General features: G+C 43.4%; 1 protein-coding gene and 1 long non-coding RNA gene across 3 annotated transcripts in view; one reads left to right on the forward strand and one right to left on the reverse strand.

The window, feature by feature from the left end:
* UBE2E3 (ubiquitin conjugating enzyme E2 E3) overlaps positions 1–3,442 on the reverse strand; it is a 56,628-nt gene extending 53,186 nt beyond the window's left edge. Inside the window, exons 1-2 of the mRNA XM_034065440.1 lie at positions 3,289–3,442; positions 1,886–2,088 (exon numbers count right to left, since the gene is read on the reverse strand). Coding sequence (XP_033921331.1) covers positions 1,886–2,079 — 194 coding nt within the window. The 5' untranslated portion in view covers positions 2,080–2,088; positions 3,289–3,442. The remainder of the gene's footprint in view (positions 1–1,885; positions 2,089–3,288) is intronic.
* Positions 3,443–3,867: 425 nt separating this feature from the next.
* The window catches only part of LOC115947111 (uncharacterized), a 39,459-nt gene continuing 25,939 nt past the window's right edge, over positions 3,868–17,387 (forward strand). Inside the window, exons 1-3 of one of the 2 annotated variants that reach the window (XR_004081073.2) lie at positions 3,868–5,292; positions 7,646–7,783; positions 12,167–12,319. This is a non-coding gene — a long non-coding RNA (uncharacterized lncRNA). Of the gene's footprint in view, positions 5,293–7,645; positions 7,784–9,605; positions 9,742–12,166; positions 12,320–17,387 lie in introns of those variants that run through there. The other variant, XR_004081072.2, reaches the window with a different exon arrangement.

Raw genomic sequence — 17,387 nt, forward strand, 5'->3', positions numbered from 1 at the left:
AACTCTTTTTCTCATCCGAGCACTTTTTGCCAGGGAGATTTTCTTTTCAAGCTAATATGCAAATGAGGCAAGGGGGGGGAGCTGCACAGGCAGATTTGACAATGACTTTAAACCAGCGCTACAGACCTGTGACTGCAGCTCAGGACCTGAACCTCGATGGCACCAGGCACACACTTTTGACACTGTTTTACCTACTACTCTGCAGTGTGTTTAAAACAGGGGATTTCCACATCTGCCAGCTGTCTCTTACTGGAATCATCTTCTCTGGATCAACTCTGCTGCTTTCCACACCTTCTGTTGCCTTTCCTTCCCCAGCCTTATACAGTAGCTGTATTTACTTGATTAAAAGTGAAATAATAACTTGACATAATCTGTGCTTAGCTTTACTTTATTAAAACCACTCCCAAACTGTTAATCCAGAAGAGGAATATGGAAAACTTTTTGTCAATCTGACAGTTTATTCAGGTACATAAGAGGTGTAATTTCAAAAGACACATAGTAAATTCCTCTTAAAAAATCAAATACGACTTCTCTTCAGCAAAGGAACTATATGAGCAAAATCATGAATTCTGTGTGAATAGCAAGCGTTAAAATACAAACTAACGGAACTGCTTTGCACGCCCTTGCCCTACTACCAGTAAATTCAGTCAGACTACCAAACTATTTGAGATACAGAATTAGACTGGCAACAATTCAGTGAAAAAAAGGGCAAGAGGGGAAAACTCAGTCTGGAAGTCCTACATCTCATGCCTTTCAAAAAAGGTAAGTACTAACAAATTACAAAGCCTATATAGCAGTTCTTTCTTTAGCCAGTCCTGTTCCAAAGGGTTTCTTTAACAATCCCAAAAGTCCTCAAAGCCACCCAGCCACACTCTGCAGCAATTTTAACACATTTCAAAAACTATTTACTGAATTTTAGTCCAATAAATAATTACTGAAGTGTTTCTGAAAGTTTGAACCACAGTCTTCACATGAAATAAGCAAAACTTCAAGCTACCATGGCCACTCTACAGCTTTTCTTGTTATCGGATATTTGTGGATGTTTGTAAAGGAAAGCAACTCTAGGGAAAGGACTGCAAAATTATCTTTCATCTCCAAAGAGCACTGGAATAAAGGGATTTAAAGTTTGCCTATTTCACATGTCTGAACTTATTCACAGAAAATTATTAGAGTGTGTTTCTTGAGAGCTGGACTGCCAGTGACCTTATATGCAAATAAAAACATAACAGATATATTTAAACAAGGTTTCTGAATATTTTGATATTAAAGGTAGAGGCTACCTGCAGAACGCCATAGTCTGAATGTATAGATCCTAAGGGAGAAAACTTGCCAAAGTTTCTCCTGGAAGAACTGCAGAACAAACTTCAAAGCATGGAAGGCTCTCCCCTGCACTGACATGAAAAGCCAGTCATGCAGCCCACAGGAGCCACTGGGGTTTTGTGACTTCTTTAATTAAAGAGCATTGCTTGTCATCAGTCTACAGACCATAATAAAATACACCAAGAGGACTCCACCCAACACCAATCAGGCATGGAAACCTAACTCTGAAAAAGATAGCTGAAGCTGACTCTCTTTCCTGCATCTTTTGCCAGTACAAGACATACTCAGGTGCCCCCCCCCCAGCCAGCCTATAAGTTACTGAGTTCTCAAACAACTCCTCCAAAGACATATGACAAGTCCATGTAATTTTACTGCCCCAGTAAGACTTGGATTAATGAAGATGCCACCTGGCAGGCTTCTGTACTACAAGAAGTTGGTACTTTGCTCTTTCCCGCACAGCTCTACAAGAAGAACCCCTTCACCTTGAGAAGTGCAACGCAAGTGCCGCGTCTCAAAATACCACGTAAAAAGTCCTACAGATTGTTGTACGGAACATCCCCTTTACCTTTTAGCACTAGTAGACAGCTTAGCAGTAGTTTTGCTGGACAGTTTGGTGTTCTTCTTCTGCTGGGTGGCAGATGGTTTTCGTTCTTCTTGCTCCTCCGGTTCAGGTGCCGGTGGATCCCTTTGATCTGCATCCGAACTACCGCTGCTGGTACTGGGACTTTCATCGTCTGACCTCTGCCTATCGCTGGACATTGTGGGGAGCTTTTTGGGGAAGGAGAAGCAAAGAGGAAGAGTTAATACACGGGCAGGATTCCCTCTTGCCATTCCCCAAGTTCCAGAGAACACCTGAATTGGTGACAACTCCGTTTGACTAGAGAAATACACTTCTTTGTCTCATCCCCGGGGGCTGCAGTTTGACAGCTACCAAGCAATATTTACACTTCCGAAAATACTGATATTTCCAATTTTTAAGCCCACTCGCATTTTTTTCATACTTTAAACAATATGCCAATTGTCGACTTTGTTCTAAGGCATGAGACAGATTTAGCAGGGTACTTAGGCAATGCACATTAATAACTTATGACACATGGTAAATAACAGACCTCGCTGAAAATGTTTTTTAAAAAGTCACTAATACCCTGTAAATATTTACACTGGAGCAGAGCATTTTATTGGGTCCAAACGCCAGATCCCCCTCCTCTCTCCCCCTCTCCCCGAGAAAATATATTGCCAGCAACACTTGGGTTGATTTCAGATGGAAATGTACACTTGCTCTGGGCATTTAAAGGGCTGGGCTGCGGAAGGGAGAGCACACACGACTCGGGGTTTTCGCTGTTGTTGTTGGGTTGGTTGGTTTTTTTTAAGAGAAAACCCCCAAGCTGCATTCAGAGCAACCCGGGCAGCAGCAGCCCCTGTTATTTACATGGCCAGCAGCGAGAGCTGCATTTGGCCACCGCCGAGCTGCCGGAGGGGGAAGAAGCATAATTCAAACTGCACCTTCTGCACAGCTCTCCCCGCCGCTCCCCGCGCAGCTCCGCCAGGCAGACCGACATTTTTCCGCCGATCGGGGGGAGGGAAGGAGCGGAGGGGAAGGGGGGGGGGGGAAGGAGGGGGCTGCCCCGGCGGCCGGGGGGGGCCGAGGAGGAGCGCGGCGGGGAGCTGCAGCAGGGCTGGAGGCGGCCGCCCTCCCGCCCGGCCGCGCTTTGTGGGGAGAGCCCCGGCGCGGCGCGGCTCGACTGGGCTCGGCGGGCGGCGGCGGCTCGCCCGGCCCCGCACCGCACCGTGCGTGTGCACCAAGTGAGGCGTGAACTCGGGCCGGCTCCGCGCCCCCGGCCGCCACCAGGCAGCGAGCGCCGAAAACAAGAACAAAGCTCCTCTACCAGCCCCCCCGCCTCCTCCCCGCCTCCCCCCACCGCGCTCGCCCAGCCGCCGCGGCAGCCGCCTCGCCCGCCTCTCCCTTACCTTCGCCGGCGTCCTGTCCCGCTGCTGGGTCGGAGAGGCGGGATGGCGGGGGGCCGGGCCGGGCCCGCGGCGCCCGAGGAGGGGGACGGAGGCGGCCGGGGGGCTATACGGCGGCGGCGGCGGCTCTGTGGCCGGGCAGTGTGGAACATTGAGAGCCGGAGCAGGGGGGGACGGGGGGAGGCGCGGTGCGGCCCCGCGGCCGGCGGGTGGCGCTGGCGGGCCCCGCTCTGCGGCGCGGGCTCCCGCGGCGGGCCGGGGGGCCGGGGCGGGGGGCGGCGGGCGCGCGCCGGCGGGGGCGGGGGAGGGGGCGCCGGCCGCCTCCGGCCTCCTCCCGCCCCCGCCAGCCGCGGCGCCGCCGGCGGAGCTCCCGGCGCGGGGATGGGGGGGGAGGAGGGGGGGAGGGGAGAGGGGGCGCTCGCGGCCCCGGAGCGCGCGCAGGCGCTCTCCCGCCGCGGCACGGGGCGCGCGTGCTCCGGGCCGGGCAAGGACAAAGCGGCGGCGCGTTGGGGGGGGCGGGTCTCGACGGCCGCTCGGACCGGCCCGTGCGCTCTGCCCCCCTCCGCCGCACCCGGGGTCCGGGCACTGCTCCGAGTACCGGCGGGCTCCTGCCTCCAGCCCTGCGGGGCAGCACCGGGCCGGTACCTGCCGCCGGCTGCACCCGCTGGGGGCCGTGCGGCCTGCAGAGCTCCTGGCCTCGCACCTCGCCTCGCGCCTTGTGCCCGTGTCGGGGTAGGGACAGGGACAGGCACGGGCCACCGGCGCAGGAGTGGGACCGGTGGTGGGTTTGCACCCGCCATTGCTGCCCTCTCGCATTCACCTCCAGAACGTCTCCATTCTTGGTACATCTTCACACGTGGGAGCTGGAGAAACTGGTGTCTGGTGTGGTGTCTGTGTGAGCCCCAAGGGATGGAGCGATGGCCGTGGGGATCCCACCGGCCACGGCCCGCGCGGGGTGAGGGGACCCTGCAGGAGAGTTGCCCTCACGCGGGTCAGGGTTTAAAACAGAACTAGTTGTTCCCTGGGCAGGCAGTGTTCTGAATGCTTTAAGGAGGAAAAGCAGTATTACCAGTTGTGAAAGGTGTCACAGCTGTGTGGAAGGTGGTGTAGTGTGGAGATTAAGTTTATTTTCTGGCCCATCATGCATGTGTCATTCTGGTGTGTTCATGAGCAGCTTTGCGTGCTGTACACCTCTAGTATGTCGTGCATTAAAAGCCATGCATCAACTGAAATAATGTAAACGCTCCAAACTTGGGGCTGGCAATAAAATGCATTTGCAAAAAGGATTCATTCTGTCTGCAAAACGTGGATGAGGTCGTGGGTAACTGGCTTCAGCAGTGAATGAATTAACAATTACTGTAAATATTTGTGCAATTTACATGAAATGTCAGTCTAATGTTGCTGTCCAGCACAAGGGCTTTCCCCTGGATGGTTTTTACCTCAAGGGCTTTCATTATCAACAGTCTAATGACTTAAAACTACTCTGTTTTCTTAGCTTGTGCAGGATCAAGGGGTCAGAGAGTATATATCATGCTCTAGAGGGAATATACAATTGGCGTGTCAGGAAATACCCTTCTTTGGGCAGCTGAAGTTAGCTCAGTTGAAAAGTATGCTGGAGATTTAGCAAGAGAGTTGAATGATGTGATGTGGAGAATACTGGAGGTTTGTTTGTTAAAGTGGGCTAGAGAGAATTCCCAGATCACCACTACAGGCAATTTGCCTCTGAGGTATGCTGTAGAAAATTCCTAGCATAAACAGTATCTGGCATGATGAGCAATCTGGGCATAATTAGTAAAAGGGAAGCATATCAAAAATCTATCAGTCAGCACTGAGAACCTTTTTCATTCCCTCACCTGCCCCGTTCTGTTGGTGGTGCTCAAGATGAGCCTGACTGGAGCTTTGAGAGTCAGGATTAAGTGTTTACATTTTTCTTTTGTTTCAGGTGAAAGTTAACACAGGTGTCCAAAACCAAAACGTACTAGAAGAGTGTGCATCTGCAGAATGGAAGTGAGTAGATTGGTCAAGGGTTGCACATCACATCAGCTGCTAGATGTTGTGTGGCTTCTGTGGCTTTCAGGGTACCAAGTGAAAATAAAAGCAAGCCTCTTTAACAGAGACTAATTGAAAAGCCAGGCTAGATTTTATTTATTCTCAGTCTTTTGTACCTTATTAAAACAGATTTACTACAGCAGTCTGTGGCTATAACAGGTGTTTATTGGAATGAATATTCATTCATTTGACATCATATCTCAAAGGATGACACTTTCTTTTTATGAGATGGTATTTTCCTTAGATATTGTGTTGTAAACCATAGAAAAAAGTAAAGTACTGCGCTGAGGGGTACGGTGCAGGTGGAAGGAGAAATGCTGATTTTAATAGCCACTGTTGCAAAGCTACATATCATGATCTCTCTGGCTTTTCATGTCCCTTGTGATTTGACATCAGTTAATTTTAACTGATAAACCCACCATGAACGTTTTACTTTTTCAGTTTACTGGGTACTTGAATGGTCAAAGTGTAGCTGCTATTGTGAAGGGCAGGGCCTCCCTAAGGACCTTCCAGACTTGTCCTGGACACTCAGGAGTGGGTGCGTTTGTTCCCCAGTCAGTTGCCTTTGTTTGGATTTTTTTTTACAAGCCTTGCTCCCAAAGGTGGTTGATGTTTTTTTCAGCAGCCGACTGTCTTTTTGGGTACGTCTCCATCCCTGTTCTGTCAGAGCACAGGTATGAAGTTACTGTCGGCATGCGGAGGTTTAGCAGCTGCTTTGAGCTTCACAGACATAGAATATTTTTCTAGGTTTAGGAATTCACAGTTCAGTCTCCTCCATCTGACATGAAATTCCGTGATAGCAAACAACTCGATGCCTGGCACCAGCACTAGGGTGAAAGGCATTTTCCACTTCTCACAGGAAAACTATGAGGGATGGAAAAATCACTGCTTGATCTTCTTGCCCCTACCATTTTAAGAGTGTACAGATGGTAAAATAAGGCCAGCATACATTTTTCATTATTAAGAGCAGCTCAACTGAAAATACTACTTAATGTTTACAGTTGTGTACTCCATCTTCTTTATCACAAAATCACTGTTTCCTGACAGTAAATATATTTCCCCCTGGCAATGTGTCTTTCTATTCTATGCGTGTTCCCATACTGCGGGAATTGTGTTGTTAAAACACCTGTTGGTGCTCTGCTGCAACACCAGAGCTAGATGGGCCCAAACTGCAGAACCAGGCAATGAACAGATTCATTTTGTTTTAAAGTAGGTGGGGTAAAATTCAGATTGTGTTTTTCTTAGCAACTAGTGTCATATTAGCAGCCAGTGGTCCTTATAAGGTAGATCCAGTACAAATATCCAGCCTGCCTTTTCCCAGAATAATTAACAACTTTAACAGAGAGGGCTGGGAAAGTAGATCAGGCAAAAGCTTTGGGCCAGGAAGAGGTGTAGTGTCTTACAGAAGCAAGTGCAGGAAGCCTGCTACAGGGTCAGTAATTGCAGCTCATCCTGTTGTGCCTTAATATCACTGCCATAAATAGGATTATTTTTACATTGTGATGCTAGAGGTTCATTTGGGTTTATGAATGGATAATAATCCCTAAAGAACAATGTTCCCACTACATTTCAATTAATTGGTGTCCTCAAGTATTCACAAGAAAAGCAGAGGTATTTTTTTTGTCCTCAAACTGAGAAGTAAAGTAAGGGTGGGAATGGGCAGGAATCAGCTGTAGGAAGCCACCTCCTGGTCCCTTTGTCAGCAGATGTTTAGCCCATCTGTTGGTTTTGTATGGCCACCTTACAAATCCTGGCATGGGAATATGGTGGAAGAAGGAGGACAGGGAGTTGGGGGCCAGAGATGAAGGCAAGAGCCAGAACACTGCTGTGCTTCAGTTGTGCTTGTTTGAGGAATGACTTTTTGGACCCTGTTGTAGCTTAGCAATAGTCCTGAGACTGCTCTAATGCAGACTGTCGTGAGGACTGGGAATCAGGATGCTTGGAGGAGTTTTCAGGATATCTTTACTTTCTCTGGATCCAGGACGAGTTACCAGCTCCATTTTAACACTAGAGTTAGCTAGTTAGCCAGAGTTCCTCATCATGACGAACACTGCTGTATCTAAATCCATAAAAATATACTTAAAGCACTGCAGATATTAAGTAGTTTTCATTGTAATCCTACAAAGTAGATAGAAAGTTCTGCTGTATGGTATACATTGTATTTGCTGGTTTGTTTTTATACACTAAAAGGCTAAATGGTCAGTTAGGCACTAGTTTTTAATAGACAGATTAGTGTTAAGCACTTAAATACCATAACAGGTAAAAGTGTGTTTTTGAAGCACAAAGTCATGTGAAAATGGTCTTATTTCAGTGTTCCCATGGAGTCCTTGTATTCTGTTGTCTAAATTCTTTCCCTGTGTATGGATTGTTGATGCAAGAAAAGAAAGCACAGTGGCCCCTTTGGAGCTCCTGTGGTCATTCAGAAGAACCCAGTATCTATGTATGTCAAGTAAGTATCAGTGCTTTAAAAAAATCCATACTTTTTTGCTTAAAGTAGCTTTTATTAATCTGTTTTTAACCTCTTAGATTTTCATTTTACTTGGAAATCTACAGGAAAAGTGAGAAAAATTAATAGGGAAAATTAATATGGGATCGGTCTGTCTACTGGACAGTAGTAATTTGTATTTCATAAGGGGATTTCACTCTATAAATAAGCATTATTTTAGTGAGTATTCATCTGCAAGCAATGTCATTAAAATAATTTTTCCCTTGAAATTTTAATTGAAATGTTAATTGAAAAAATACCCTTGATGTATATATATGGGTAGTTCCAGCTTGCTTTGACAGATTTAATTTTTAGCACAGTATGATGAGTATTTGACTATAGTCAATGACTATAGTTAATGCAGATACGGGCAGACTTTTACCCCTAGCAAAGTGTGAGAACAGTAGGTCTCTAAGCAGCTTTACAAACTCCATAAAATGACTTTGTGTTGTATATCCGACAGTATAATGTGTAAATCATAAGTTAGGGAGAACTTGTCTGTACGGATACAACCCTGGCAGACCAGCATTCTCAGAAAATTTTCAGTGTGAGAATCTGCTTCTTTTCTGCACATGGGGCATAGTAAAATAATGCTGTCATTTTCAGAGTGTGATATTCTGTTGTGAAATTAGTAGCTGTTGCAGGGAATAATGTTGAAGGCCTAGTAAACTTCTCATTTCACTGTTACAGTTAGAGGAATTCCACCCCTAAACCATCTCAGATTGAATTATCTGTAAGTATATACACAAGCATGTATCTTCGTGCTTTCTGCAGACTGCTTAAATTGAACCATTTGGCTCCATAAGACCAAAGTTTGAATGAAAGCAGAAAGTTAATAGGCTGCTGGTAGTAGAGCTCATATCCTCATTCATGCCAGCCAGAAGGAGGCAAGATAATCATGAAGTCAAACTCACTTGGCTGAGTTGAGGTCAGAAAGAAACATGCACATGGGGCTGGCATTATTTATAAGCTGACTGATGTTTTTTTCACAAAAATAAAAGAATTGTATTTGCATTGCTAAATGGGTCCATCCTGAGGGTGTTATTAAGAACATAAAAAAGATCCTGGACAGCTCCTCCCTGCTTCAGCTTGGCTGACCTCTTTCCCTGGGGTTAGCTGGGTAAGAGATTCCCACCACCTTTACAGTTGGTGACTGCTGGCACAGATAGCTTTATGTGGCTTATCAGCAGTTTGACAGGTAGGCCCCCAACAGGCTCTTCAGATTCTAGTTTCTGACATCCTATCAAAGAGGAAGGAACTGATCAGCATTTAAAGAAAACCTTACAAATCCCTGAGAGCAGTCACACCCTGTAGTGATGAGTCACAGTGCTTTACATTTGCCTGCCTGGAAAGCCTGGGACACTTCTGAATGCACCCTAATTATAGGGTAAGGCCCATACATATTTCCCATTATCATGTCTGCACTGGATAAAAGGCCAGCTTGGCTGACCGCCTGTTCTACAATAAAGAAGTAATACCTTTTTTAGCATACAAACATCAGGATTACCAAAGACTCCTGTGGAGTAGCTTTGTGGCATCTTGCTTTTTTGCCTAGGAACATCACTGTCTGCATTTATCCACCCCCTTCTGTCTGTAGGAGCCCTAACCTCCCACAAAGGGACAGGAAAGACAAGTCAGGGCCTGATCATGATAAATCACTGCTGCAAATAACTGGGCAGGGCTGATCTTCCACAGCCAGGACTCCTGAGCTTGATGGGCAGTCTCTGCTATAGGAGTAGGTGTTGCAACTCCCAGCAGTCTCCCTTGTGCCCTGGTCAGTGGGAGTTCCCATAGCAGTCACAGCAGGAGCATTCTGTGTCAGGACTGGATCTCCAGGGTGGTGATGAGGGCTGAAAGGGGAGGACGGCCCTGGCTGAAGCGTTTCCACATGTTTGCCCTGTTGCCTCTCTGCTGGAAAAGTGGTGAGCCTGGGTGGTGATGTTTTAAATAATTGTAGCTAAGGCCATCTGAGATGGAAAGTCAGGCCCTGGAGATACACTGCAAAAACTGAAGGGCATGAACAGGTTCAAACCTGCAGGCTGTGTGGACAGTTTATGTTTGTCATTGAGCATGTTGAAAGGTTTCTCAGAAGTATTTGAGAGGTGAAGTGATGCAGACTTAGAAATGAGGTGCTTTTAGTGTTACAGGCATTTTTATCACCCCCATTTGTGTGATGTCAAGATGTGACTATCTTCAGGTATCTCTTTTAGTATTGCCAGTCAGAAATCTTTGCTCAGGAAAGAAGTTATGATTAGCAGGTGTGAAACCAGTCTGATTTTAGTCTCATCCTATGGTTTCAACAGTAAACTCTTCTTTCAGCTTTTGATTCTTTTTATAACAAGCATTTCCATTTTACGCTTCTGAGCAACCTCCTCCTTCCAAGTGAGAACTGAACCAGGCTCCCTCTGGAGTTCCTCATTACTGCTAGGCTGGCGGTGTAGCAGCTGATGGATGAGTGTCCTTCCTGGCCAGCCACGTGTGCTGTCTCTCCTCCACTCCCAGCAGAGAATGAGAGATCAAGGATGTTCTCAGTGCCCCTGCAGAGTGCAGCTGCACTGCTGAATGCAGTTATTTCTCAAGTTGCTTTTGTCTTAAATACCCATTGTGTCACTTCCCTACCTTTATTCACATGTATGTCAACAGACTGACTGTTGTGTGTTTTCCAGTACGGTAATCCCAGCTGCTACTGGAGCTCTCCAGCACAGTGCAATGTGGCACTGCAGTGTGTGCTTCTACTTACAATGTTTAATAAATATGTAAATCAACCTACTCTGTCTCTTCAGGTAGAAGGGGTGTATGTCTGCAGTTGTATATTACCGTATATGCTATTCATGAGGATGGCACTGTGTGGAGGGGCAGGAGCTTGAGGTGGAAGTTTGCAGTATAATTAGCACAATGAAAGTGTCAGTTAAAGCCTAAAGAGTTTTAGCGTTTCCAACCAGAGTTAAGCTGAAATGATGCTCCTGTCTCTGCACAGCACTGGTGAGGAAGACCAGGAAATGTAAGCTCAATTCATGCCAGCTCTGCTTGGATCAATCTGACTATAGCTTTGCCTGTTCATACTTGAATTTCTAAGTTATCTTTTATTACCATTTTGCTATGTTTTCACTAATATTTAATGTGAATATTAACATACTATATTTTAGAGTGTTTTTTGGTTAAATAAAAATAGAGGAGACTGTGCTATGCCAGAACAAATAAGACCATGGTGCTAACTTCAAAACAGCAGAAAAAATATGCCAATGAAGCTGCTTCCACTCATCTAACATCAAAAGATTACTTTACTTTGTACTGTATCCATGATCTTGAAAGCCATGAAAAAATCTCTCGGGGGTATTCTTATTCCTAAGTTACCTTACATTGTTTTAATTAATTAGCTAAATGGAGGTCATCATTCCTGAGATCTGCTTATTTTTGTCCCTGCTTCAGCTATGTCTGAGAATGAACTTTTGGCTTTTGCTGTCAGGCTGATCATGCTTTTAAATAGTAATGATAGTAGACTGTATTAATCTTACTAGTGGAAATGTTAAGATAGGGAATATTTTCGTCAATGGAATTAAATTTATCTAATTTAGTGTTGAACTGGGACACGGGCATTTGCAGTTAAATGTTTAAATGCCAGCACATAAACAGGTGGCCAGATTGTTTAAAAAAAAAGTCAGTAACTCCCATCAATATTTTACATAAGATACCTTCTAATATCCAGTATAAATACCTGACATACTGGTGTGGTACTTTCCTGTCTCAGCATCAAAACAAGGATAAAGGAGATGTAGAACCGCAATGGATCATTAGTTGAAATTGATTAAAACATATCCATTTAATAATGGACACTTTGCAGTGTGCATTTTAAGTCTCCAGAGTACATTTTTCCTATTTAATTATCTCTCTCAACCTTAACTTTGAAATAGTATGGTGCTAATTTAGTTCTGGCAGAAACTCTTGTTTGATACGTTTTTCAGTAAAGAAATACAGTGACATTAAGATTCATTTTATCAAATTAATAACTATAAAACTTTGGTGACAGGGAAGAGTGACTCAGAAGGTGTGAAATCCTGAAGCAAACAAAGTGCTTTTTAACGATACAATATTTTTGTTGGTTTCTTGTACCAAGTGATAAGCTCTGGTTCTGCTCCCAGAAAAAAAAAAAAAGGAAAATGAAAAACTACTTGGAGAAAGCACCTATCTACCACTCCACGGTATTTGGATATATAGATCTCCATTAGCATTGACCTTTACTACACATTGATGCAAAAAAAACCCTACAGAGGTGAATAAATGCACCGTTCTCTTAAATAAGTATAGGTGAATTGATTATGTCTGTTTCTTTTTGTACCTTACTGACAGAAAACTCATGCTGATGAGTGCAGGATCCAGAATTGTTGAATTTACACCTCAGAGCTCATCTACAGCTCCACCCTGACCTTCATTAATAGCACCAGATCAGATCAAATAGCCAAAGTCAATCTGCTGGGCTGTTCTAAACAACAAGGAGAGAAGGTATGCTATGCTATTTAGCCACAAGTGGTAGTGGTATCATTTGAATATATCTACCTTCAAGCCAGCTATCAGATCTCCCCACAAGAGAGGATTCCCAAGATTGGTGCTCATAGGTTTTGCATGGTGGTAAAGCTAACTTCCTAAGGCACTTTGGTATCCACACAGACTGTACTCAGACACTCCCAAACTGTCTATCGAATCAGTCACGATTGTCATTCAGTTAACTACCTTTGCATATGTTGGTTGCAAAGTCAATTACAAACAGGTGTGGCCTGAAAAATAAAATTGCTTACCTACCCTGGTGTGTCTGCCCTCAAACTGAAAATGTCTCAGCTCAGGTACCTTAAAGCATCCGTTAAAGAAAAAATATGGGGTTTTATTTTGTGAGAATGTGGGGCTTCCCACAGGTTAACACCACTTGTAAAAATATTTCATTTTTCTTCCAGTCTCTTCTTCCATTTCCTTAACAGTGTTGTCAGATTATCAGGAATGAAACAAATCCAATTTGTAGCATAGTTTGTAGGTCATGTAATACTTTCACATAAACTTGCAGAAAAACTCTGTCACTGAGGTTTCCTCAGTCTGAAATTTGGCTCTTGGTAGTATCTTGAGGCTGTGGATTAATTTACTCACACTGGGCTGAATGCAGTGAACTGTGAACAGACTGTACTGCAAAGAGATGTGAGCATACTTACTGGAACAGGTCAACCTTCTTTGGCAGGCAGTAATCATGTAGCAGGCATAGGACTTAATATCCTGCAAAGACATTGGCAGGTTTCTGGGAAAAGGCACTCCCTAGAAATGTGCAATGTGCCCACTTGTAATTTTAGGTGATGCCTGACCACCTTTACTGCAGGATGCTTCAGCACCTGACAAAGGAGCAACGAGATTGTCAAGATCATATCTGAAGAAGCAGACTTGTATTTTGTTCAGCACTGTGTTCACTGGACCATTTTCCTGACATTTCCACGTACAACAGAACTGCCAACTAATGAATAAATAGTCTTTTTCCACCAGGTACTAGAAAGGAGAGATTTCTATTCTGTCTTCAGGTGTACCTGTTCTCTAATAGTTACCCTGCTGCCTGGAATCTGCGAGGTTTGCTTCCCTCTGTAGGCTGGCCCTCCACAGGATTTGGGTCAGTTTCAGAATATCATTAAATTTAAAAGCTTTGTTTTCCAAGTCACTAGCTAGAGCAGCTTATTTTCAAACAATGTTCTCTCCTGCCCTTTACTTTAGGAACAGAATTTCTCCTAACCTCAAGGGTAAGTCTCATGATAGCAGAAGACATAGAAGACTTTCGAACCCCTTGCTGAAACAGATAAGAATGATCACAACTTTCACAGCCTTCCAAGTAAAGTATGACTTGCTATTTTAGCCCTGCTATCCCCATCATGTACGCAGCTTAAAGCAGCAATGAAGGAAAGAGGAAAGCAGAAAAGGTCAGAATGGAGATTGAGAAGAGGAAATAAGTTAGATAAACCTTGTCTGGGGAAAGGAAAGAGCGAATTTAGACTTGTAGCCTGTTGTAATATTAGTTATTAATTCTTGAGCGAAGATCATATAGCAGTGGGAAAGGGCAGCAGAGATTGACAGATGAGATAGCATTGCTACACTCTCACCCCAGTCACAGAACTGTTGTGTGTCTGAGTTTCCTCATTTGTAAAATGAGAATTGTTCTTACTTACATTTCAGAGTCCTTGGTACCATTAATCGGTGCTTATTGTTAAGGCTTGTTGTTTCTACCAATTGGAAATACAGAATAACCGGTGCCTTCTGGGCTGTCTTTTCTACCTCCCTATATTCTTGCCAAATTAATTTAAAAAACAGGTACTGTCAGTTCAGAGTTTCTTCAAAAATAATCAGCTTTTAAAATGAGAAGGAAGAGTTGTTAGGAAACACATCTCTAATTTTAAAGCAGAGATGTGCTGCTGATGCGCTCTCCTGTCTGCTGTGGTGCTTCCCCCCACACACTCCTTATTCCCACCAAGCATAGCCAAGCCTCAGAGACTGCTTGAGTTCATTAAGCCAAAGTCAGGAAAGGATTATAATCATTCAGTTACATTTCTACATTTTGAATTAACATTAATCCCACAGTAAATTACTAAATAAGGCCAAAGACCTGTTTATCTTCAGATCAGGTTAATTTTAATCTTTAAAATTATCCCCATTTCTGTAATGTTTCCATACCAGTTGTCATGTCAGTGGTTACGTACTCATTATTACATACTCATTAGCTGTCACAGAGTTCTGTACCTACTCTTACTATGACCCGTTTCACAAGGCAGTCCTGGAGCATGAACCTTCTTTTACTGAAGTTTATTTTCAAATATCATTCAAATACCTATGCTGAGCAGCTTCTCATTCTTGCAGTTGCATTAGGCAACATTCTTCTTTTGCTTCACCTTCACTTTGGAGTATCAATGACATCCGGAGCCTCTGATCACTGCTATCTACATGTCACCTGAAATATATAGGTTTTATTCCTTTTGCAGGTTCCATTGCTTACATCATTCCTCTATGCTCCCACAGCTGATGTTCTCCACAGGAGAGTTCTTCACACTTTGTTACAGCCCTCAACAAGCTTCCAGTGGATTTTCAGTGGAATTCAGTGTATTCCAGTGGAATTCCAGAAGTTGTGATTTTTAGACTCTTGAAGGAGCAATAAGCTACGAATTCTGGGCAGTCGATATCTGCAGCTGTTTCATAAAGCTAGTTTTCACTTCCTTGCCTTGGAAGCACTGAGCAAATGCTCAGAAGTGTAAGGACTGAGTCTCCTCTGAGATGCTTTCCTCTTTTTCCCTGCATAATTTCCATGAAGGGGAATGAATTTGTGCTTGCAAATAGTTCGAGACGATGTCCTCCAGAGACACTAGGCGTAAAGCAGTGTCAGTCTTTTCTCCCCAACAGGCCAGTTTTTATTCTTCATCTTCTCATCCATTCTCCTGTTGTCCTCCTTTTATTCTTCCCTCTTTTCTCTGATTTTCTCTCTCATGTTTTCTCAGGTGTCATTTCCCTGTTTTCATCCCCTTAAGTTCTTATTTGGCAGGTTGGCCACCCAGCTCACTGCCTCACTTGACCTTTCATTCCAGGTTAGCTTTTCCCATTTGAAAGCCTGCTTGTCCAGCCTTGTCACCTCTCACTGTAATAAAACAACTGCTCCTTGTTATTGCATCCTTCATCCAGTTTTATGCCTGGATTCTTTGGAAAACATAATTTCTGTGATTATACTGTATGAATGCATATATTTACCCTTTAGTGTGAATAAAATTTTAAGCCTTTGTCAAAACTTGGGGGAGGAATAGAGGGATTTAAAGTGGTTTTAAGTTTTATTGGAGAAGATGGCCACACAGAAGAAAAGGAGCTTGTTTTGTATCCAGCTTAAAAGAAAGAAAGCAGTTTGAATTTATTCTTACTAGACAGTAGAAAATCAACACTGTGGTACTTTTGTTGCATTAGGTATTACATTATTAGAGGTGGTATTGTTAGAGCTTCAATCTGGGCTGCTCTCCTCTGTGGACTTTCCAAATGCAAACTTTGATTTTGGCTTTTCCAACAGTTCCAGCCTTTAAATTGTTTCTCTCGTGTCTGTGTTCTTTGCTGTCCAATAACAAGTGAACTCATGGTATATTGTTAATATTATTCAGTAACAAAATCAATCAGTTATAATGTACAGCTCTAACAGAAATATGATCTCATGGATACTGATACAGGCAGAACTACTATTTTGTGATACTTGTTTCTGAATCTACTGTGTGTCTATTGTTTGGCTATAAATACTGGGGATAGGAATTTTCTTTGATTTTGACCACTATATTGTGTTGGAATAGTAGGCAATGGTTATAGTTAGAAAAATGGTTTTCATAGTTTTTAAACATTTCTGTACATAAAGTGTGTTTTAGGAAGGTTGAAGAAAATGCATGCTTTTAGTTGCCTTTTGACAGTGGTAGGCTGAATCTTCCTTAACTCACGCATGGAGTATTTCAGTCTTAGCATGGTGCTATGGAATTCTTAATATCGGCATTTCTCAGAAATACAGAACTTACAAATGTAAAACATTAGCAAGAAATAATGAGCAAAATAAGTAATAGCATTGCAGTTGAAATCCATAAAATATGTAAATTATTTGGAAAGAGATTAATTACAGTGATGTAGCCGTGCAGGGTATAGTGATGAGAAGTGACTGTGATCTGTAGTAGAATGGACTCATCTTGCAGTGAGTGAGCACAGGTCCAGCAGAAGTGGCAGGGGATCACTCCTGGCCAGAAATACCTGACCAGATGACATCAGAAATCATGTTAAAAAAAATACCTGTTTTTTTGTAGAGATAATTTTATGTAATTATTCCTGGAGGAATCTTGATGGACTTGTGTAACTCACCCTATTTTATCTTGAATTACATAAAACTAATGAGGAGAGAGGGAGATTTTCACATACACAAGAAAAGAAAACCAAGGATATGAAAAAATGTTGGAAATTGTACTTAGGTGGATTTAGTGAAAGTTAAAAATGAATCTGAGTAAAAATGGGAAGAATTTTGTATCCTGTGCAGTCTGCTGTATACTCTATGCCCTGTGTGTAATTAATCATTTACACCTTTGTGGAATGTCATAATTCTTATTTGGCAACATTTTGCGCTGGGGTAATACAGTGGCTGCAGGGGTTTGGTAAATAAATGGCTTTCCTTATTTACTTATTACCTTTTCTCTTACCTAGAATATGTTAAACATGTTTCAGACCTGACTTGGTTTCAAGTATGAATTGGTTTTCAATAGCAACATCATATATCTTACTTGAAGGTGTGAAGAAGAGGAAGAAATGAAAGTGCTTTAACTCCAGTGCACTGTTTTCATGCTTTAGCATACTTGTGTCCTCTGGTTGTCATTTAAATAATAAATGAGCACTTTTGACAGCAAGCGTATTTCCATGTAACCTTCACAGTAAGTGGATAGTTATAAATTTAATTGTTACCTGCTTGACTCTGCGAAACTTCTTGAAAACCACAGAATTTCATGGACAGGTTTGCGAGGAAAAAGGCCTGAGTAGATCCTAAGAGTGGAAAAACCCA

This window comes from Melopsittacus undulatus, chromosome 8 (assembly GCF_012275295.1).
Source record: "Melopsittacus undulatus isolate bMelUnd1 chromosome 8, bMelUnd1.mat.Z, whole genome shotgun sequence".
In the NCBI taxonomy this organism is placed as follows: Eukaryota; Metazoa; Chordata; class Aves; order Psittaciformes; family Psittaculidae; genus Melopsittacus; species Melopsittacus undulatus.